Here is a 23259-nt window from a genome sequence, read left to right on the forward strand (position 1 = left end):
ACGATGGATGGTTTGCAATGAAAGCACACAGCAACTCTATGATGCTATTGTCAGTTTCTCTTTTTAAGACTGAAATGTTTTCAGTTGGATGATTGTGCCCTCTTCATCTTGGCCAGCTGTTTTGCTATTTAAAACAAAGGCAAAACACACCAGATCTGTGACATCACTTGCGCTGGTGAGAAACCTTGAGGAAGCTTGGACGCTGAAATTTTTTTTTTCCTTTTTAACCATGGCTTGATCTGTGCATTTCCACAATTCTTTTTCTGAGCTCCTTAAGCAGTTTCATTTCAATGTCATGATTCTTCTGTGCGTTGACTTCCACCCTGAGCGATACGATCTTACACAGATAGGTGTGTGCCTTTCCTAATCAAGTCCATTCAGTTACATTAAACACAGCTGGGCTCTAATGAAGGAGCAGAACTATCTCAAGAAGGTTCAGAAGAAATGGAAAGGATTTAAATATGAGAGTCACTGCAAAGGGTCTGAATACTTAAGAACATGGTTTTACTGTTTTTGTTTTTTTAAATAATTTTTTTTAATGATGAGCAAATATTTCTACAATTCAGTTCTTTTCTGTCAAGATGATCCATTCATCACGTTCTGTGTTTTTAGGTCCCCCATGACCCTAAGCCGAGGGCTACGGCTCAGCGGCCCCCCACCACTGGAGTGGTTTGCCACTGTCGTTGGAGCCCTGTAATTTCTCTACCGCCAACTGCCCCCCTCCCCCTCCTCCACAATTCCATCCTGCCCCCCTCCCCCCTCCCCCTCCCCTTCCCCCCTCTTTCCCTACCTCCCAAGTGTAGCTGTGCTGGACGTCATGAGCATAGTAATCGCTCTAGGAGTCACCACACCTGAAACGTCTTACACAGAAATGGCTGCTGGATCAGAGTAAGTTGTCAAATGGTGACTGAGCAACACCACAAAACTAACTGTTTTTGAAAAGGGTTACACTTCCGAAATAACAAATTTGGTTAAATGATCTATAATAATGTGGATGTTATATGTTTTAATAATTGATGATCTTCATTCATGTGACAACATTGATCATGTCAATTGGGTCTCACAATCATTAGGAAACAGATGTCCCAATGCACCTGAGTTGTTTAAATCTCCGCCAGTGTCCACATTTTGAAATGATCACTACAACATCCCCAGATAATCACTATGTCCCATTACTACTGAGGTATTTTTAAAAGAGGCCTTCCACTCATGTCTTCTCTGGGGACTACAGAGTGTCCACATACACCATGTTGGTGATCCCTGAACTATTTAAGGCAACTTCATTTGTATAGCACCTTATGCTTTTGTAACTCAAAGTGCTTTAGATAAAAAACTATCAACGACAAAACAATTCTGCAATTTAAAATCAAAATGGGAAACCTGACAATTAAAACCCTCCTCTCCCCCACTCCGATTCCCCTCCCCCACATCTTTGCAAACTCGCTCCTCTTTACTATTCACCCAACTTCCAGACTCTTCTGAATAATCCCCACACATCCATCCATCCATTATCTACCACCTATCTGAGGTCGAGTCACTGGGGCAGCAGCTTCAGCAGGGAAACCCAGACTTCCCTCTCCCTCGCCACTTAGACCTTGTCTACATGTTGCCAGGGTTCTTGCAAAGTGGCAGTAAATGTCTACGCTTTGTCCTGTTTGCAATCTGTGGCCGAACTTTTTTGTTTCATCAAAACCAAAACCTTTTAAAACCAAAGTGGAGATTTGCCCAAGCCTCCGGTATGGTGGTTGCATGTAACAGGTTTAAACCGTAGATTCGCTTTTTTGCGCTTCTCTTTTTCCCGCCAAAGACGCAAATACTGATGACGTCAGAGACGGAAGTTCTCTCTGATTGAACACGTCAGAGGTTGAAGTTCTTATTTGACAACATTTGGCGACACTACTGCCGCCGAGCGACTTGGCATGCTTGTAAGTAAATGAAACCACATTGTGCTGGATTTGTGTAGACACCATTTCTTTAAAACAACAAACAACAATGAGGTGGAGACTATACGGGTTTAAAAAAACTGGTTACATGTTGACAAGGCCATAGTCTCTCCAGCGTGTCCTGGGTCGTGTCTACGGATTCTCCCAGTGGGATATGCCTGGAACACCTCCCACCAATGTGGTGTCCAGGAGGCATCCTGAGCCAAGTCTGCTTGCTTCTCTCACACCCTTCAATTGGATATTTTTATATTTTAAAACATTACTAAAAAAAGGATTACAACACATTGCTGAACAGGTGTGGATGCACCATCCATGGGGGCCATCTGCAGGCATTACACTGTACCTTGTAGGTGCAGTAAATGAGATTTTTTTTCATAGGATGCACAAAGTCAAGAAAAGGGGTTTCCTTTGCTTCCGTCAGGTTTGTTACAACTAGCCCAGTCAAAAGATTTTCCAAAATTTCCTTAGCGTATTATTCTATTGGTTTGTTTAACTATATTTTGTAGTTTCTGGATTTACGTCTGTTTAACGTATTCCTTCATTTTAGTGAAATGTACTAAGGAACACAAACTGTCAAGATTTCAACTGAACACTTATTTGTTCTCTTCAAGACCATTGGTCATTGAAGGGGATCACAATAATGTCCAAATAATTTTCTTTCTATTCTTTTATTTTAACTATTTTTTGCATGTTTCTCGATTCATGGTATTTATTTTTTATATGTTTTTAATTTTTGTTTGTAATGTACACATACCCCCTGCCAAGAATGCAAACTTCAACTAAGCAAAGACATTCTAAGCCAGAAAATCCAGAGAAAAGAAAAGGTTATGTATTTAGTGTTGGGACATTTATATGTGAAGAAGCGTGAGGAGCATAACAAAATAACACAAACCATGTTCACGTTTATAAATTGCTGTTCACTTTGGAAGGAAAACATTCTCTGAGTTTTGTTTCCATCTAGTAGAATATCATATTTAGAGGCATGTTCTAAAATATCCTTTTTTAAAAAATGCTGTAATTGATATATGTTTTCCTAACATATATTTTTACATTTTCAGCCCTGAATCCATTGAAGCAAGCCCTGCTATTAATGAAAAAAAATTCAACAACCATAGTTGTGGAAGTGCACAAAGTCATGGGTATCGGGGACTGCCATATGCTGTGAGTACAAATGAGCCTTTTTTTATCCAATGCACATTCAATTAATTACGATATTTTAATTGATGCAAGTGTGTATCGTACAATAATGCACAAAAGTGTGTGCACTACTCACATTTGTGATCTGGCATAGCAGAATGACTTTTTGCATGCATAGGTTCTAATGTGCGAGGCAATAATGATTCAGGTGTTTGAATGTCTACCTCTTATCTAATCAGCTTAATTTTCATTAAATAACAATCATTGAAGTGTCACGAATTGCATTTTGTAAGACTGTAAGAGTGTGTTGTAATAATTTAAAAATTTGGCCAATCAGTCATTCATTACCTTTTTACTGTCAAACGGATTCACGTGAGGAATCCCAAACATACTGGTAGCAATATAAAGCTGTCAATTCCCTTTCGCAATTTCTTACACTATCTAATGATTCTACATTATGAGCTGAATTTACTCGATGAATTCACAAGAGTTTCCATAAACAAACCCCCAAGAACACTAGCATAGTAACAACTTGTTCCTATATGTTAGAATTCATAGCACCAAAGTAATGGCCTCTGATTAGTCTATTGCCTTTCATTCCAGTTGTGTAATCCATAATAATCATCATAGTGTTGACAGTGTTTCTTCTAGGAATTTTTTTTTCCAGCAGCAGGGGCAGGTGTTCTGGGTAGCATAACATCTTTGACAAAGCAACCATCAAAGAAGAGAGGGATTTACTTGATACTGCACAAGATAGTTACATCAGTATTCTACACTAACTTTTGCACAGGAAGCACTGCTACCAACCTTTTCAGTTTTTCACACCACACAGGATTTTGTCAAAAACTTTCTCAAGGAATAAAGCATGCCCATATTTGCTGATGTATCATCGCATCAATTTACATACTGTCATATTGACAGTGACTCAAGATGTGTGTGTGGGCGTGTGTGTGTGTGTGTGTGTGTATTACATTACACACACACATACACACACACTTGTCCTCAAGTTATACAGTATGTGACAAACAAGTAAAAGAATCAATACAACCATGCCTGATTTTAGGGATGGTGTTTTGTTTTGTTTCTTTAGCTCATAGTCGTCTCCTTTTTTTCCTCCTGACTCACTAAGCATTCATAGGCCCAAATAACTCTTTATCAAGATGGTTGACCAAGATCTAGAGTCATGCTGGAGGGGACCTCGGGCAAAAGCCAGCCAAGCCTCACCATGTTTATTCTTGAGGAGGGTTGTCTTCCTAGGCCAATTAGTGCTACACCTTGAAACAGTCGTCCCTGCATGGTTAGGTGTTTCTATTAGGGCCTTTGGTGGGGTCTGATTGTTGCCCTTAACCTCTCAGCATACTTTCCTGGCCAGTTTTGAGTGACACCTTGCAATTCTTGCCATGCCCACCGAGGTTTTTAACAATGTTGAACCTCATATGGTTGTTTAAGAGGCTATGGATGGTTGCCACAAGCGCTTGGAAATGGCCTAGTAACCCTTTCCCTTGCTGTGGGCACACACAAGATTCTACCACAGGTCCTCCCGCAGGTCTTTCTTTTTGACCATGATGTTCAGAAGCACTGTTTAAGGGGGGCTCTTTTAAAATTGCTAAAAATACATTTGATGCACATGTTATAAAAATTGCATATACTAAGTGCAGGTTTGTTCTTTATATTTATTAATTTACTTATCAATACCTTAGGGCATCATTTGATTTGGATTCTTTCATTCGGTTCTGGTTCCATACAATTGTTAATTTCAGATTATTAAAAAAAAGAAAAAGGAGCTAACTAAAGTTATTTGAACTTAATTATGACTTAAAGGTCTATTTTTAACCAGCTATTATTATTTTAATCATAATTAGCCATTGCAGAATTATCTGAAAGTTTATTTTTGAAAACCTTACAAAAATACAATATTTTAGCAGTTCAAGCATGCTAATTTTAACCAATGGATTGGCTAAATGAGGTCTTATTCTTTAGTGGGGGGAAAATACGACGACAAACTGCATTTGATGGGCATGCAACAAAATGTATTCATCGAAGCAGTCTACTGTATATAACTGTACAAGGGTTAAAATATTAATTTAGTGGTGCTTTTTGGGAGTAATATGACATGATTAAAAATGATCTATTATTATTATTATTATTATTATTATTATAAATGGTTAATCAATCATTGGACTTTTTTAGGTTTAAAAAGTCTGAGTGCATTTGTATGCATAATATACCTTGCATTAGCGGCGACTTGTTCTGTATCATACAATTACGATTTAACTGATGAGCGGTTTCTTACTGTCCTTAATCAGACATTGAATATTTTTTTTTCAATATTTTATTTTCAGAATAACAGGTCAACAAAGTATGCATCCATCCATTCATATTTCAAAGATGCACATCCTCACTTGGGTCGCTGGCTTGCTGGTGCCTATCTACAGGCAGTAGGCGGGGGACACCGTGAACTGGTTGCCAGCCATTGCAGGGCACATAGAAACTAACAACCATTCACGCACCCAAATCACACCTGAGGACAATTTAGAGTGTCCAATCCACCTGCCATGCATGTTTTTAGACTGTGGAAAGAAACCAAAGTGCCCAAAGAGAACCCACACGTGCTTAGGGAGATTATGCAAACTCCACACAGAAAGGCCGATGCGAGCTGCAGTTGAACTCGGGACTCTGAACTGTGAGGCAGACCGGCTAAGCACTTTTCCATTGAGCCGCCCCTTCTTGAACACAACTGACATTTATCTTAACGGTGTAGCGGAAACCAATTAGAATTGTGGTTTGGATCGCCCAAAAAAAAAAAATTCATTACACTTTAAGTACATTTCAGAGCATGTACTTACTTGACGAGATATTTGATAAGCACTTTTACTCAAATAAATTTTTACATGGGTATCTTTACTTTTACTCGTCAACAATTTGTGTACTTTGCCCATCACTGCCCCTGACATGGCCTCCACAAAGTAAAGCCCCAAAAAAATGCTCTCCCTGGTGACTCCCTCGTTTTGCCCAGTGGTCAAAACCATTTTCCTTTGCAGGGTGTCCAGGCTCTCCCTTAGAGATAGGGTGAGAGGCTCAGTCATCTTGGAGTGTCTCTTAGTAGAGTGGTTGCTCTTCCAGTTGTAAGGATCCAGCTGAGGCGACTTTCTCATCTGGTTAGAGTGCCTCCTGGATGCTTCCCTGGTGAGGTGTTCGGGCATGTCTAGGAGGATGCTCCAGGGATGACCCAGGACATGCTCCAGAGACTTAATTCTCTCGGCGGTCCTAGGAATGCCCGAGGATCCTTCCGGAGGAGGGGAGATGAAAATCTGGGCTTCCCTGCTGAGACAGCTGCCCCTGTGACCCAACTCCTTATAAAGCAGTAGATGATGACAGAATGGATGAATGTTGTTATGAAAACCACTGGAAAATACATCATGAGCTTTTAAATTAACTCTCATTAGCATGGCGTTTATATAGGACTTTTGACAACTGTCATACAGATCGACTGTGTCAAGATGAGCATTCATATTGCAGACATTCATATCTGATTTATATCCTCATGCGAACAGGCCCAGGTTGGTTTTGAATAAATGTGGAATTCTATTGTTACACTGCATCCTACAAAAATAGATGCATGATGCAAATGCATCATATTTGCAAAAAATCTAAATTGTGCTGCCTCATATTGCTATGCCAGGTCACATAATTTTTTCTTAAATATATATTTTTTGTGGGCCAATAATGAAGAAATGACATTATTGTACAAGGTACAACTTGCATAACAATGCATTGTAAATTTACTGTACCCTCAAAACAACTTGCCACAGCCATTGATTTCTAAACTGCCGTGGCAAAAGTTGTGAGTGGTACATTTTTAAGCCAAATTTGGCCCAATTAGCCATTTTTGCTCACTGGTGTGATGCATCAATCATCATCACACATTGTACACCATGATCATTACTCTAAAATGATCATCATTAATAGACTGGGTCTCAAGCATATATTTTGTAATTAAATAATTTTGAAAAAGTTGTGCCTAGATTAGAGTGCCACTTTTAAAAGCAGTTAAATTGGTACTGTAAATTATTTTTTAATGTTGATTAACATTGCCACAGTAAAAGTGGTGAGATGATTCACTTGTAAATAAGTAATAGTCAGTCAGGGTGGTTTTTAAAGACTTTCTTTAGCTCAGGAAATAGAATTTTCTCAAACTCACTTTTCATATGTCGCTAAACACTTACATTTGTAGTTTTTGGTGGTAAATGTGGGTAAGCTAACACAAACTGCCAGATCATTGCAACAGATTTATAAAGCAGGACAAAGTACTGTAGGTGTGAAAAATGTGATAAGCAGCTCTTGCAATGGACTGTGCTTTACATTGTAGTAAAATATCAAGTATAATGTTTCAAAAAATGTGAGGTGTGTTGTCACTTTTGTGAGCTATTTTATGTGTTTTCAAATTTAAATACATTTTTAAAAATCGAATTGGACTCCAGAGGGGAAAAAATGTCTTCACAAATTAGGGGTGTGATGAAAACAAAAAATCCAAGGCTTGTTACTACAAAATTTTGCATAGTTTTACTTGTTTTACATGTTTTTGTTTGTTTTCTTGCTACTGCTTTTTTCTCGTATCTCGACAAATTTTTGGTCCTTCATCTTGGCACAAACAGTAGTTTTTTTTTTTTTTTTATAAACCAGCCAATGTGATAAGAAAATCAAAATTTCCATGAAAATATTTTTATTATATTTTACTATAGAGCATTTATAAAATTTGATAGAACATGGTGTAAATCTAACTGAACTTCTTGTATGATGAAAAACCACTCTGGTTTGTGAAGACATTATTACATTGTCTAGTCAATGTATATCTGTAACCACAATCTATTTCTGATATTAACAACTGTACTGTTTCACATTACTGTTTACCCTCATTTTCATTCATCTCCATTTTCCGTTTCCCTTTTTTGCCTGAACACCCGTTGTTTGAAGAAGCAACAGTCTTCCGTTGTGTGTTGTCAGGATCACAACTATGGTGCACCCCCTCCCCCCACCCCACCCGCTTCTCCGCTTTCTCAAACCATCATTCCTCGAATGGATCTCAATGGCATGGTACGCAGTTCCTGCTATATTCAAGCTACGGAGGACAACTCAGCAGACAGCGATAGCTCCTCGGAAGAGGATGGGGTTCTAGCCACCTGGTGTCACTGCACTCTGATGCCAGACGGCTTGCTCATTAAATGTGACAACTGCAGGTGAGCCATGGAAAATGTGCTCTGTCTGTTTGGGAGCATGCTTTATAAGCAAGCTGCTCCAACCTTATCCCAGTTTGCTAAATACATTTTTACAAATAAATATGAACTTCAAACAAATACATCTTAATGATTGTGCTGTTGGCAAAGTCCTCACCATAAACAGTACACTCCCCTTAAAGGCACTTTTCTTAATGAATATTAGAATGTTAAGTAATCTGCTCCTAATCATATGTTTCTGCTTCTGGATCTGTTTTTATTTTATGGTACTTGGTCTGACATACAAAATAGTGGCACCTTTTGTATCATGTATTTCTGAGTGATTATCCAAACCATAAGTAGTGTGGAATAATGGAAAACCTGGACTTAGTTTCACATTTCGGTTTTGCCTATGATTAAATTTCTAATAGTTAGAGGTAGAACCAGCATGAAGAAAGCTGTCTACGGGTGAGAAATAAGGGATTGAGAAACTCTGAAGTCGGATGAAAAAAATGAAGATGAAAACAATTATTTGAAATGGTGCATTTTTGGGGGGCACAAGTGTACACACACCTCTTCCCCAAGCTTTGTGTCGGGAAAGAAGCCAAAATTCGGTACTCAATTGACGAGGAGCCCTTCACCTAAGAATGCCTCTAATGCTAGCTACTGTAAATGAAAATACATGAAGTAGATGCTGATTTTCTTTTATTTTTTTTAATAAATAGAATATATTTTGTTCCACTGGTCTTATTTGAAAGGAAGAAAATGCACCAAAAATAGCGACAAAAACCTGCAATAGAAAACAGTTGTGGTCATCTCTATCTATGAAAAAGTGAAGTCACAATAACCAAATCGTATCAATTTCAGGTTTACCTCTATAATTCTTGATTTTTTTCCCTCCAATAAGTCCAAATAAAAACAAAAAAATCTATTTAAGGTATTCATTACAATAAAAGAAACTATTTTGCGGATTTCGGTTTATGCAGAGTGTTTTTGAGAACGGAACCACAGCAGTAAACGATGAAACAAAGTAACAAAAGATTAGGTCTTAGTTGTATTCATTTTAAGTCTTTTTTTCAATACTTTTTTTCATGTTAAAATGTTGTCTTCTGAATAATCCTATCTTCTAAGTAGCACATGCATTTTAGAAGTAAATACAAAAAAGCGTAGTTCAATCAAGGCTTTACGCTGCCGATTACGATATCTACTGTATCATCCATGAGAGATCGGCTATTGTTCAAAACAGAAATGTGGCATGATGCAGATGCTGTTTTGGTATGAACGTGTGCTGTATTGCATGTGCAGAAAAGCACACATACTATTTCACAGAAACTGGGTGGTAAGAATTGGTGGCTAAGTGATCGATGCACCACAAGAAAATTGAAATGGGCTCAAACGTTGCTCTTTTATCTCATTTTTTAAATGCATAACCTAAATGACCCAGCGGATAGTGACCCACTGTTCCAATACACAGGGACATCTTTAACTTAAAGCAAAAAGCCTGAAAATAATCTCTTAATTAAATTGTGTATTGATGTGACGTATCACGACATGTCATTTTATCCAATACTGTTTGCTATCTTGTACACAAAAGAAGATAAATTGAAGATATTGTAGAAGATCTTGTACACAAAAGAATATAAATTGAAGATAAATTGAAGATAAATTAAAGTATTCTTTATACATGCATCCTACCTTTTATCGGTCAAGTATTGTTTATGTCCACTTAATTGAGTGTTTTTTTTCCCATATTTCGAAATTACCAAATACATCTGTTGGTAATGTTGTTGTTGGTGTTCTCTTCTTGCAGAGGTCTTGATGGGAGGAAAGAAACAGATGTCCAGCACAGACAAAATGAAAATGTATCAGGTATTACTTCACCCATTTCGTTTCAGTTTCTGTATGTTACAAAGATCATAACAGCTTAACAATATACTTTTTCATTTCTGGTAGCTGGAGAGAGCAGTGCTACAGAGAGTGGTGATGAAGCAGTATCACCCTCCACAATCTCTTACACTGCTACCCAGCATACACCCACAAGCATCAAACTCACTGTCAACAGAGTCAAAAGAACTAAATCTAAAAAGAGGAAAAAAAGCACAGAAAAAGCCAGTGGAATACCAAAGGTTAAGAAGGTCAAAGTATGTAAACTATATTAAGTTAATATTTGCCACATCACTTTTTAAAAAGTTTATATTTTCAAGTGAAAGTATTGATTTTATTCTTTCAGGCTTATAGAGAGGGTTCTCGGAAGTCTTTGCGGATGAAGGTATGACTGAAGTACAGTATTTGTTTTTGTGAAGCTTGTAGAGAATTATTGTCACATGTATAGCACAAAACCACACAGTGAAATTCTTTGTGCCCCTCTTCATTTCATGCATCTTTTCTTTCATCAAGAACTCGACAACAGAGGCCAGTGTGCTGGATGAGAACACAACAGAGGGATGGGAGAGTAGAATTCAACAGTGGACTGACCAATATGAGGAGGCTTTAGCCAACCAGTACAGCGCTGATATCCAAACTCTACTCCAGCTTCACCGCACTGCCAGCACTACTGTTGGACACACAGAAAGTGAAACCATGACCCTTCCATCCACCACACCAACCTCCATTGATGCCATGGACACTATCAACCGCACGGAGCTGGCTTGTAACAACACTGTGCTGAGCTCAAAGATGCAGGTTAGGACAAGAAGTGTATTCATTAAAATATTTTAGTATATAACACACTTGTGCTTTCACTTCCATTGATCCATTTATTACTAACATGTCAACAATATAAAACTGATCAAACGTAGACATCTTGGGGAACATCTCTACTCATGTCAACTTCTTTTGGTGCAAATATTACAATGATTAGATCCAAAATTATGGGTTTTCCAATTGAAAACTCTTCATAGGTGTTCACAACAATTTAATGGCAAAATGCTTGCATCCATAAAATTCCAAATATTGCTCTGGTCGTTTCAATAATTTAAAAGGTTGACTAATACCAAATTGTCGTCTCCACTAAACCTAAAAATCATACCTGATGATGCTGTGACACAAAACACCCTTTGTCAGTGAGTTGTGTTCACACAAGCACAAAGTTTCATACGTATGTTTGAGCCATAGTCTTTGTCCAAAAAATGAAAGGTTGATGTGATCCTCATTCCTTCGTAGGCGCATTACAGTTTATCACAACAACTTTGGCTGGGTTCACACTGCAGTCTGAAGTGACACAATTTTGCAGTGTTAGCGACACAGATCACGCTTCTTCAAATGCAACCCAGGCCACTTGGGTATGTGGTACTAAATCCAATACGTATCCAATTTTTAGACATGCGACTTCAGTCTGAATAGCCAGGTCACATTAATTTGCCTCAGACATAACAAACATGCGACAAATGTCAAAATTTGGCGCTCTAAATAGCAGAAATGGCTTGGAAAAAACATAACAATAGCAGAATGTGGCCGAGAACAGTTGGGAGGAGAACAAAGTATGTGTGCATGTCTCCCGCAACGTCTCCTTGCGAGTGAGGTATTGCTTTCCACCTTAAATGTAACAGATTGACAATATTGTTGCTCCAGTATGACAGCCATTCAGTCATCCATTGTGGTTCTTCCATAAACACGAACGTTAAGCGTGCCCACTGTGTTATGTCATGGTGTGTCGTTTGGCGTTCACACACAGGTCACATACAGGTCGCATTTTTCGGAAATTTAACCGACCTCACGAAAAAAAATCTGATTTCACAAACAATCCGTAATTGAACATTTCATGTGAACAGTGTGTACCTAGCCTTTGTCTCTTCGTCCAAGGTGCAAGTTCAAAATAATGGCTTATTTCCTCAGATTCACCTTCTACGGATTTTTTTAGTGCAACCGCCTGTAGTGCAACAAATTACAGTGGACCCCCATGTTACAATGTCCCTGATTTACATCATTTTCATGTTGCGACGTGAAATACTGAATTTTTTCATCCCCTCTTTATGACATTTTCTCGGTTATACGACCAATATAGCTGTCATGACCCTAGGGGCTTGGCTGTATTTGTGTTGTTTTTACCTCCATCTGCTGACGTTTTTAGGTAATTGCACTTATTTGAATAAGGGCATAACAAGCGGCACTCAAAGGTAAATCAATTCTTTCTATATTTTTTATTTATGATGTTTTCTGATTTTATACATGTATATTATACATACGTAACACTTACTATACTATTTTGGGATCAATTTTAATACGTATTTACAATTTTTACATAGGGTTCTAAACACATTAGCTATTTAACATAGGTTTGGATTGCCCGTCATTTGAGAAATTCGCCTTACGACCCTAACCGTGGAAGGGATTGTCGTAACACGGGGGTCCACTGTACCAGGTTTGTGAAGTCATGTAAAATGGAGTGGGGGCTTATGATTAATGCTAATAGGGAGGAAAAATGGTTTTAATATACTGTTCCATGAACACGCTGTAATCAATACTTCCCATCTGTTGTCCCACAGGAAGTTGTGCACCTAAAAAAAATGTGCATCATTATTTATTCAATAATCCTTCATTTAGCCCCTTGCAATAAGTGGATTGCACAAAGTAGGATTTCCCCCTAATGGACATTTTATGTACATAAATAAAGTGTATACAAATTAGTTTAATAGAACCTTGCTACTTTTCTTCACCTGCTCAGTCGTCTCCTAACTGTAGTTTGGAGGATGAACAGGCAGGTGTCTTTTTTTGGGCACAAATAATTATTTTCATTTGACAACACACAACATACAGTGCACCAGAGAATGGCAACTACCCGCTAACTCCCCCCGCAGCCCCAAACACCACCCCTACTACCATACTGAACCACAATGCTCATTCCCTTTTAACAGATTTTCTTAAATGTCCAGGCTCAGTCTTTGTTATCAGTTCCATTCCCATCCCCGGTGTTGCCATCAAGGTCGCGGCTATCGCACATTGACCAAACTGGAGCCAGTAGCTGGGAAAAAAAAACAAACAAAAAAACAGCATGACAGGCAGGGCTCACATTGTAGCCATTATTTTATTGTAACAGTTAGCACTCTTTCTTCCACACTCGTTTACTACTCCAGCCTCACGCGCATCATTCATCCACAATTACTGCCCCCATCCACATGTACATCACATGATTCTATGAAGCACTGAAAAAAAAAAAAACATTAGTCCACTGTCGATACAGTAATACTCTAATGCCATTGCCTGTGTTGATTGATTCACTCAGTCGTGGTTCGTTATCAAGCTGTCCCATGCTGGTGTTAGCCGCAACTCACATTAGTGCTCAATAACAACTGACTCAGTCCTCCCCTGCAGGCTTCCTTGTGCCTAACAACCAATGTTACAATTTGCAAAAATTGTTACTTTTACTTACAATGTGAATATCAGCACTGCAACTTGTTTAAAAAAAAAAAAAAAACAGTAAGTGCATCTTCCCACGCAGCTGTCAGCCGCAACTCGAGTCCTCGATAACTGATTCAGTCCTTCTTCACAGGCTTCCTCTTACAATATTCAAAAATTCTTACTTTTACAAGCAATGCAAAGATCAGCATTGCAACTTACAAGCCAAAGTGACCAGTTGCCAGGCTTGTGTCAAATGGTTTGCTGATAGCCAAATAATAGCTTGCTGATTGCTTTTGTGACAGAAAGTGAACATTCACCTTAGCATTAGCATCCAGCTTCGTCATGCTATTGATCAGCGCAGGTAAAATTGCCTCAAGACATTCCCTATGGCCGGGTGTCACCATCTGGGCCATTACCAAACATTTAGCATTAGTCCCTGTTGTATTGTAAATAATCAATCTTGTATTTCTTTTTATTTATTGTTTGTTTTACAGCTCAGGTGTTAGCACACAGCGTCTATGTATTTGACATGAGTCATGACTTTTTGAGTTGTTTTACAGCTCAGGTGTTAGCACACAGCATCAATGTAATTGACATGAGTCATGACTTTTTGAGTTTTTTAACAAATCATTACATGAATTACACCATGTGTCGAGAATGAGACGCTAGAGCATCATTTTGTTCCCTTGTACTCCTTGCAAAAAAGTTGGACAACCACAGATTTTGGGACATATTCCTTCCTTTGTCTTTCATTGTATTGAATTGTTGATTATGTGTTATATACAAAATATGTATTTTTTATAACAAATAGAAAAAAAGGCAATAGAAAATTTCGTTTCATGCAACTTTAGGGACAATGCTATATTGTGGCACATAGGGGACCCAAAATGAAGTTAGGGGTATTTTAACTTTATTGATGTATTTATTTATTTTAAATTTACTTTTCAACAATGTATTTTCAGTTGAGCCCCACTATTTGGGGGATAAGTGGGACCAGGCCAGTGTGCAGAGCAAAAACATACAGATAATTGACACTAATTGTTTGTAAGATATAAGGCATTATTTTACCTCTCAGGCCTGCTTGAGGATATATTTTCTTCCATGCAGCCACTGATCCAAAATGTATTTGTCACCCCTGATCCAGAATGATGAGCAGTGGTGTATTTCAATCAGAAAGGCCTTCATTTATGGCTGAACAAGATTCTTTACTAACAGACTCTTTCAGCCTCCACGTAAGACTGAGCGCGTTGTTGCGGTATGGATGGGCGCTGCAGTAAAGCAGTGACACAAATTGTCATAAACACCGCATCTAGGATTTTATCACTATATGAGTCGACATTTTTGAAAAATCCTCAATGTAGTGAAGCTGCAAAACTGTGATTCACTGTATAGCGCTTTTACAACAGCTACAGCTAGACATGGGACAATAACAGAATCTGACGGTATTAAAATTTAAATTCTAAAAAATATCATATTAAAATATTTTTTGCTAAATAGCCATTTTTCTAAAATATAAAAATAGTTTAATTTTTTTTAAATAAATATAAGACATCATTTTGTTACAATAACATTTGCCATGCTAAATTAAATCCTAACCCTAACCTTCAGTGAGCAAAACAGGTATTTCTTTAAATTTACTTTTCAACATTATATTGAATGTTCACCCTTGATATTCGCAAGGAATTGGGAGCAGGCTGGCATGTAGAGTAAAAATCTACATATAATTGACACGGCTTTTCAGATACATAGCCAGGTATGCACTTAATTGGAACTCAGGTACGCATGTGAGACAGAAATCACTGATGTGTAACGCCGTATGCTTCACTTCGTGCATTTGCATACCCTACCTAACTTTAATCCATGACGTCAACCCTGCACAAATAATCGAATTTTAATCATGATCACGATATTGGCTGCCACGATAAATTAATCTGATTCATGGCGATATTAACATTTAAAAAACTGACACTACATGTCAAATCAAGCACTTTGTCACCGTACCTCCAGGGCAAAATGTTTCCCACATGTTTGCATGGCAAAAACTTCTGCTTTCCTCACCCTAATATAATATTTACCAGTGTGAAATGGCGCTTAGATTTTCACCTAATTCCTAATATATACAGTGCTAGCTGTCAATTGAGACCCATTTTGAAAAATCTGATTTGCAAAAAATTGGAATAAATTCGATTTGAAATGACCGAAGATGACATTTTGATGCCTGATTGATTAAAATTTGCTTAAAAGTAAATAATGTGCTCGGTTTTCGTCATTAATTTGCATTCAGCAAGTAAGTTAGCTGTGTTGCCCTGTGTGTTTTAGCCATAATTATTATTTACTTAATATATTTATTTTAATTTATTATTTGTAAGTATCAAGCCTTGAAGCCCTATTTATATATTACTTGTTTAAAAATAAGGGGGGGGGGGGGGCAATAAATGTTTGACCAAACATGATGAATACTCGTGATTAAAGATCGTGATTTCAAATAATCATGATTATTATGTTGGCCATAATCGTGCAGCCCCACAGCAACCTGAGCTGAACAAAGTTTTTCCCTGAAAAGTTGCTCCAAGATGTGCCATAGCTTGAAGAAAAATTTAAATGTGGTGCAGGGTTTACCACTCATGGTCTCAGCTAGCAGACAAAACCGGTGTATTTTATACATGGTTGAAAGTCATCTTTTATTTGATAAGTATGAAAAGAGCATTTGAATGTAGTGCAACTCACAAACAAGCTAACTGAGAATCAAAAGCAAATTGCCCTCTTGCTCAGTGGCGAGACAAACTGCAGGAACAAAGCAAGCACTATGAAATAGATTTCTCTTCACCTTTCAAAAGCTAACCAGGCACGTTCCATGTCTTCCTATTCTCGGGATATATATTTGTTTAGTGAAGCTGCCTCGACTGGCTATCGGGGCTGTGTATCATTTTTGTGAAGGAGGTTTTTACGTTGTCACTTAACAGTTGACGAAAAATGTACATCTGAATTCCATCGACCAGTTAAACTGGGTGCCGAACAAACCGTGCATACCATAACTGATAAGAGTTGTACACCCTAAAAGGGGTTCTTGGGTCCCCGAAGACAACTATCACAGATCCCATTCAGTTTGAAGTTGTGAAAATACGATTCTGTGGTCTTCCTCCTAAATAGCACAAATACAGCAAGTAGTGTGTAGTTGTCTTTTTTTTTCCTTCACACCGAAACTCTCACTTTCCGCACCTATCTCCCCTGTGTACACGTCAGTTAAATGCGACAACTAGTAACCCATCCATTCAGAACAGAAAATTAATGAAAACAGGTTCAAAACTAAATAATATGTTACAAAGTTATAAAACTTTTCGAGGACGCAGCCGACCTTTGTGCACAGACGGTGCACTGCTAATTTGGGAGTGACACCGAAAATAATATAGGAAGACTATTTTTAATGAAAGACTTGTTACGTATCTGAATAACCCACGAAAAAAATTATTTGCGCCCCTGTATATAGCATGATTTTTTTTTACCTGTATGGCCCACTTGATGTCAGAATTTCCTTTATGCGGCCTCTGATATAAAATGAGTTTCACACCCCCTGTGTTTACACTTGTAAATGACTGAGGAGAGATTCAAAGTCCTCTTCACCATGCATGTCTGCTACAAGCTAACGTTTGAAAGTCAACAAGCATATGCAGTGTTCCTTGATAAAGTGACATACATGCATACAAAAGAATGATGCAAATCTCTTTTATATCTGCTTCAATTTAAAGCGCCAACTCTGAGTTTCGAGTATGCATCTGCACTTTGTCGATGCTCCTTTCAATTCATCACCGCCGTCTCCAGCAGTGACCCTTCCGCACCAATGCAGACTGCTTAACTGCAATGACATCTCCACTGAACAAAGCGGACTTGCGAAAAATGCTGTCCATTACAGACAAAAACAAAAACACAAGAGTGGCTATCAAGTGGCAATACAAATAAGGATTATCTGTAAAACATTGTAAATGCATTCTTTTTTAAGATAAAAAAAATCTTGCAGAATCGGGGATAAACCTCCAAATAGGCCTTTTTTCATAACCCACTCTCCACCCCACCTCCTCCCATGAAACATGAAAATTGAAAAATATACACAAATAGGTGAATCTGTGGGTGCAAACATTTGCACATGTATGTATGTATGGATATGTGTGTGCGTGTGTGTGTGTGTGTGTGTGTGCATGCGCGAGCAAGCATATAACGTGTAGCAGTTTAATTCTTCACTTGAAACGTTCTTTTTTTCTGTTTGTAGCTACAGTTAGGACGTGTAACACGTGTGCAGAAACACAAGAAGATCCTTCGTGCCTCCAAAAATCTTGATCCTGACATCCTTATTATTGAGTATCGTGGGAAGGTCATGCTCAGGCAGCAGTTTGAGGTCAACGGGCACTTTTTTAAAAAGTAAGTATAAAAAGTATGTACAGTTCCCAGTGTGTAGAATAGAGAAAAAATTACACCTCACATCTAAAGAATCATTATCTGCTCATGGTAATACAATGGAAATACTTTTAAAACACTAATAACTTCTGGGAGCTTTGACAGGGGATGCCGTTGTGTACCCTATACTGAAAAAGATGTCTCTGTACGACCTCTTTTCATTCTGTGAAGCCCTTTGAAACTTCGGTGATTTAGGGCTATATAAATAAAATTTGATTGATTGATTGATAATATAGTAAATGATCACCTTCAGTAGCAGTATACTGTACTATAGATTTACCATCCAATGAAAATAACTCAACACTGATAGTGATACTTTTACTTTTCTCAATTTTGCTGTACCCCTACCGTATAATGACAACTAAGGCATTCTGCATTTTACTTTCCAAAGATTTTAAGCCACTGTTGTTATCATGTTCATGTTTTTGGGTGTTTTGGTGGACTATACAGATTTAGGCTTATCATGGGTGTCAAGGTGGTGGACTGGTTAGCACGTTTGCCTCACAGTTCAGAGGTCAGCTTGCCCTGGCCTTCCTGTGTGGTTTGCATGTTCTCCCGGGGTTTGTGCGGTTCTTCTTCGTGTGTTCCAGTCTCTTCCCGGCATTCCCAAAACATGTATGGCAGGTATACTGTATTGGTCACTCCAGATTGCCCTTTTGTGCCATTGTGAGAATAAATTTCTGTTTTTGTCTTTGTACCTTGCATTTTGCTAGCCTACAGTCCAGGGTGTCCCCTGCCTACTAGATCTGGAGGACATCTACATTATTAGAATCCTGATAACTGACATCCTCCTTATTGGGGTTGGTGCATTATCGCATAATTTTCCAGACTGGAGTAGCTGGATTTGAGAACAAGCTGCCGGGCTCCACTAGATCTGGAGGACATCTACATTATTTGAATCTTGATAACTGACATTCTCCTTATTGGGGTTGGTGCATTATCGCATACTTTTCCAGAATGGAGTGGCTGGATTTGAGAACAAGCTGCCGGGCTCCACACACAGCTTCTTCTCTGGTACCAATCCTCCTGAGAGGGTTTGGAGATTTATTTAATTCTGGAGCTCCCCACGGTGAGAGGTGCTGGGCAGGTATGAAATTACCTTTTGCCTTCCCAGCTTGATTGTTTGGGGTCTTACCTGGTGGATGAGAGGGTAGCCTCCCTCCGCCTTTGGGTGGAGGGACAGGTCCTGACTGTTGGTACCAAAGCACTAAACAGGAGTTCCCAATACCCACGCTTCCTTGAGGGTTTGTGCTGGAGGGCACTCCCCATGGAAACGCCCTTGTTCTGCTGGGAGACTTCAGTGCTCACGTGGACAATAAAAGTGAGACCTGAAATGGCAAGTTTGGGAGGAAACCTCCTTTTCCTGAGTGGAATTCTGTGCACTCAATTTTTTTAACTGCTTCGACACAAACACAACACGAACAAAGAGACTGAGGGATAGCTTCATCCCAAGAGCCATCACTGCACTAAATACAGTGGGCCCCTCGTTTACAAGATTAATCTGTTCCGCGGTTGAGATCGTAACACGAATTCGCCGTATGGCATGCAGTCCAAACCTATATTAATTAGCTAATGCGTGGTAAAAACAGGTAAAAACATCAAAATTGTAATTACATATTAAAAGTTGTTCTCAAAATAGTATAGTAAGTGCTACTTATTTAAAGTATACATGCATGAAATTAAATAACATCATATATAAAAAATATATAAGATATTTATTTACCTTTTGAGTGACGCTTGTTATGGCCATGTAAAGGTAGCCTAGGCTGGGCTAGCTTAGCTTTCTTCGTATTTCTTGATTATCTCCAGCTTTGTTTCCATATAAATCATCATCTTCTCTCTTTAACATCACTAGCAATTTTGGGACTCATGGATAACCAATTCAAGTTTGATTTAAGCACTAAAATGCATAATAAATACGATATTGAAAGCACTCTCACACGAGCTTGAATTTTTAGGCAGCCATCTTTGTGACCCCGTGCGCCGACCAATAGCAGACCAGCATCTTCATGACCCCATCCCGCTGACCAATAGTAGACCAGTATCTTAGGAAGTTGAGACGCCGACCAATACCAGACCAGCATTGTAGTGATGCGTTGCAGCGGAGGCTGTTTGACGCCAACAGACAATAAGAGCAATTACCCTGAAAATGCCTCAAGAGGGAGGCAAAACAACAAACATAACCAATCCCACAGGTCTTGACAGCCATTGATGTTAATCGTAAAGTGGGATAAATGCCATATTCCGACCGTGAATGGGCAATATTTTGAACGTGAATGTTCCCTATCCTTAGCATTCCAGTATTTTGTTTCAAATTAGCACTTTATACTTTACCTCACTTATCTCTATCATATTTATGCCTAAATTGCACACACTGTACATCACTGTAATTGTTGTATTATATGGAGTGTATCTTTTTGTTTATTTCTTTCCTAAGCAGACACCGGGGAGTAGCACCTCTAATTTCATTATAGTAATACAGTGACATTAAAGGCGATTCTGATTCTGAGTTATCTAGTAACATTTGGTGGAATCCCCCGTTAAGACGGTTTAAACTCCACCTTCACTGGAGTTTCACCCACGTCCTGGGGTATGTCTCCTTGGGAGAAGGCCAAGAGAATGACTCAGGACATGTTGGAGTTACAATGTCTTTTGAGTGGTCTTGGATTGCCTGGGTATCTTACCAGAGGATCTGAATGGAGTGGGTGGGGAGAGGGAAGTCTGGGCTTCCCTGGCCTGAACCTGGTGTGGCGTGAAGCCTTCATAGTCGTGTAGAACTTTACTTTAGGCCACGATTTTTTCCAACTTGAGTTCATTGTTCTTTTCTTCATCTCATTCAGAGTATTCTGAATGTTGGTCAGGCACATTGCAATACTATATCCATGCCAATCTTACTTAAAGGTGAAGTTTTTCTCTCATTTGTCGAGTAATTTAACTTTTCCATTCAGTCATAATCTTCCTTTTCTGTTTATTTGATAAAGTAGAAAATGCAGGATGTTTACAAGCCATTTCTAGGGCTTCGCAAGCAAATGAATCTAAAACAAGTGTTCGCGAGACGCGAGTGTTCAGCAAAGGGGCGAAACGAGCAGGCAAGCTTGAGAAGTGCATTATAGAGTACATGCGCCTCACTCAATCAACTTGGGTTGATATTACGAAGCCAAGCCAATTGGACAGCAACAAATCAAGCCCAGAGGAAATGGTGTGATGGGAGATTTTTTTTTAACAGTTTTTATTTATTCATTCATGAATATTTCAGAAAAATTTAAGAAGTAGTGAAGCCGCAAAACATGAACCATGATATAGTGAGGGTTCACTGTAAATACCTTTTATGACACTGGTGTTGAATTGTAATTTTTATCTTTTTAGGCCCTGCCCTTTTGTACTGTTTTACTCCAAGTTTAATGATGTTGAGATGTGTGTGGATGCAAGGACCTTTGGAAATGATGCACGCTTCATTAGAAGGTCCTGCACACCTAATGCTGAGGTGAGTTATTAATAAGCTTTCAATGACCTCATAGGCTGCCGTCTTGTTTTGTCTGGTTCCAAGATCTGAGTTTATGTTTTTTGTTTTGTTTTGCTTTTTGGGGGGAGACGGGGATGACTTATGTATCGTGTCTTTCTCAGGTGAGACATATGATTGCTGAGGGCATGATACACCTGTGTATCTATGCCATCAGTGAAATAACAAAGGATGCGGAGGTCACCATTGGATTTGATTATGAGTTCAACAGCTGGTCAGTACTGCTTCTCACTCCGCAATATACTCAGCCTCACTAAATATTCACAATTTTGCTCTGTGACATGCCATAATTCAACATTTTTCTAAGGAAATATGCTACCCAGCTTTTTCACTTTCACTGTTCTTTACTGCCTTTTATTGGCATATTTCCCAGTTAATATATGCCTTATTTTCTCATACCAATCCATCAGTAATTACAAAGTGGACTGCGCTTGCCATAAAGGAAACCAGCATTGCCCTGTGCAGAAACACAACATGAGCCCCAGGGAGAGCCTGTCGAATTCCTCGTCAGTACCACCGGCCTGTCCTTTGGTTGGTGCTGAAACACGGCAGAGAAAGGCGCGCAGAAAAGAGATAGAACTTTGCCCAGATAGACACCAGGCTACACAGCACCAAGAGGCCAAACAGCCACAAGGAAGCAGTGATGCAGAGGTATGTGCCTCAAAGTGATTTTGTTTTCCCCTACACATTTGGTTAACATGAAGGTTTAATAGAACAGTTTAGTTCCACTTAGGGCTGGGTAAAATTCAAATGTCTTTTCACTTTTATATTCAATCTACATATACAGGATGTTCCAAAATGGTTGACCCCATTCTAATTTCCCATATCTCAAAAACTACTTGATGGATCTTAATGAAACTAAATACACTTTATGTTCAAGGTCATAAGTTTTATTGGTTGAATTTACAAAGAAAAGTACAAATATTTGTTGGTTCATTGACAGATTTTCATAAATGTTCAATATGAGCGCCGCCTGTGACTCTGCACACGTTGATGGCCGTCCTGGCGATTTAGGTATTGATAAGCAGCCCTTTCCTTGAAATATATGGTGCCAAGTCCTAATTTGTTGTTGTTGTAGTTGGTGCCTTCTTTGCAAAATTTGTGAAGAAGGCACACTGTACTGTCTTCGGTGACTGAGTCTGAGCACACCCTAAATGCCTTTTCTTTTGAAGTGAACGACATTTCTAAACCTGAAAGATAGAACTGCCAAACATTACACACAAAAACATGAAACGTTTCTTCACAAGCTGTGAAAATTTGAGGTTATTCCAACGTAAATTGTCAAAATCATTGACCTACGAAATGGCGCCAAACATTTTGAAACACCCTGTATATCGCATTCGCTGCCTGGTCAATATCAATAGAAAGGAATCAATGTAAAATTGATTGATGGAAAAAAATCAGGAAGCAAAGCCCGTCATCTGCGATAGGCAGAGGCGACAGTATGACGTTAGATTTGTGTCCCAATTACAAGCACCTGAGAGGGAATTTGTAGCACAAAAGTATGTTTTGAGTGCACAAGAAAGGTTGGGTGAATTTTGTACACTAAATGTGTGAAAATATATGCCCAAGAGCATGTGTTCGGCATATGTATGTTGAATGAAAGTATGGCTTAAAATAAGCAAACAATTGCCCCAATGCTCTTCTTGCAATAAAGATT

At 38.7% G+C, this 23259-nt stretch overlaps 1 protein-coding gene across 5 annotated transcripts in view; it reads left to right on the top strand.

The window, feature by feature from the left end:
• setd5 (SET domain containing 5) overlaps positions 1 to 23259 on the top strand; it is a 59013-nt gene that overhangs the window by 12678 nt on the left and 23076 nt on the right. For 4 of the 5 annotated variants that reach the window (XM_088423429.1, XM_088423432.1, XM_088423431.1 and 1 more), the window contains exons 2-12: positions 613 to 888; positions 3002 to 3104; positions 8055 to 8317; positions 10104 to 10162; positions 10247 to 10434; positions 10524 to 10562; positions 10691 to 10975; positions 17895 to 18043; positions 21446 to 21563; positions 21704 to 21813; positions 22010 to 22250. In XM_088423429.1, coding sequence (XP_088279555.1) covers positions 818 to 888; positions 3002 to 3104; positions 8055 to 8317; positions 10104 to 10162; positions 10247 to 10434; positions 10524 to 10562; positions 10691 to 10975; positions 17895 to 18043; positions 21446 to 21563; positions 21704 to 21813; positions 22010 to 22250 — 1626 coding nt within the window. In that variant the 5' untranslated portion in view covers positions 613 to 817. The remainder of the gene's footprint in view (positions 1 to 612; positions 889 to 3001; positions 3105 to 8054; positions 8318 to 10103; positions 10163 to 10246; positions 10435 to 10523; positions 10563 to 10690; positions 10976 to 17894; positions 18044 to 21445; positions 21564 to 21703; positions 21814 to 22009; positions 22251 to 23259) is intronic. The other variant, XM_088423430.1, reaches the window with a different exon arrangement.

This window comes from Hippichthys cyanospilos, chromosome 9 (assembly GCF_059441005.1).
Source record: "Hippichthys cyanospilos isolate Australia breed blue-spotted pipefish chromosome 9, RoL_Hcya_1.0, whole genome shotgun sequence".
Taxonomy (NCBI): domain Eukaryota; kingdom Metazoa; phylum Chordata; class Actinopteri; order Syngnathiformes; family Syngnathidae; genus Hippichthys; species Hippichthys cyanospilos.